Consider the following 656-nt stretch of genomic DNA (forward strand, 5'->3'; position numbering starts at 1 on the left):
ACCTTATCAGTACTATCTCATTTTCGTCGCCATCACTCTCATTTGCAACGCCATCTCTGCTCTTGGGAACAAATGGCTGCCTCTTCTGGATGTGAGTTGACTCAAAAGCCCCAACATGATCAGTACTAAACCGTGACTCTACATAGACTGCCGCCATCTTCTGGACGTTTGCTGGTGTCTTCGCTATCCTCATCTGTGTTCTTGCCATAGCTCGCAATGGCCGCAACAGCGCAGGCTTTGCTTTGGGTACATTCCAAGCCAGCACTGGCTGGGCCGATGGCTGGTCCTTCTGCATCGGTCTTCTTCACGCTGCCTATGCGACTTTTGCTACAGGCATGATTCTTTCGTGAGTCCCGAATGTGATAGTGGTCTTGCGTGTTCTAACCACACAACAGCATGTGCGAAGAGACTAAAAGCCCTGCCACCCAGGTTCCCAAGGCCATGTGCGGCGCTCTATTCCTGAGCTGGCTTTGCGGTTTCATCTTCCTCATCCCTCTCATGTTCGTCATGCCTGCCATCGAAGAAGTCATCAGTGACCCTTACGGTCAACCACTTCCGTTTATTCTCCGCTCAGCAATTGGTAGCGAGGGTGGCGCCTTCGCTCTCACCGTCCCCATCATTGTCCTTGGAATCATTTGTGGCGTTGCCGTTACCAC

The 656-nt window shown here is 52.0% G+C and overlaps 1 protein-coding gene across 1 annotated transcript in view; it reads left to right on the forward strand.

The window, feature by feature from the left end:
- Positions 1 to 335: 335 nt before the first annotated feature.
- Positions 336 to 656, forward strand: part of HMPREF1541_10941 (uncharacterized protein) — a gene marked incomplete at both ends in the record, with an annotated part of 1,006 nt that continues 685 nt past the window's right edge. The window contains 2 exons of the mRNA XM_008715610.1: positions 336 to 346; positions 396 to 637. Of these exons, the coding sequence (XP_008713832.1) occupies positions 336 to 346; positions 396 to 637 (253 nt within the window). The remainder of the gene's footprint in view (positions 347 to 395; positions 638 to 656) is intronic.

The sequence above is a fragment of the Cyphellophora europaea genome (genome assembly GCF_000365145.1).
Source record: "Cyphellophora europaea CBS 101466 unplaced genomic scaffold supercont1.15, whole genome shotgun sequence".
In the NCBI taxonomy this organism is placed as follows: Eukaryota; Fungi; Ascomycota; class Eurotiomycetes; order Chaetothyriales; family Cyphellophoraceae; genus Cyphellophora; species Cyphellophora europaea.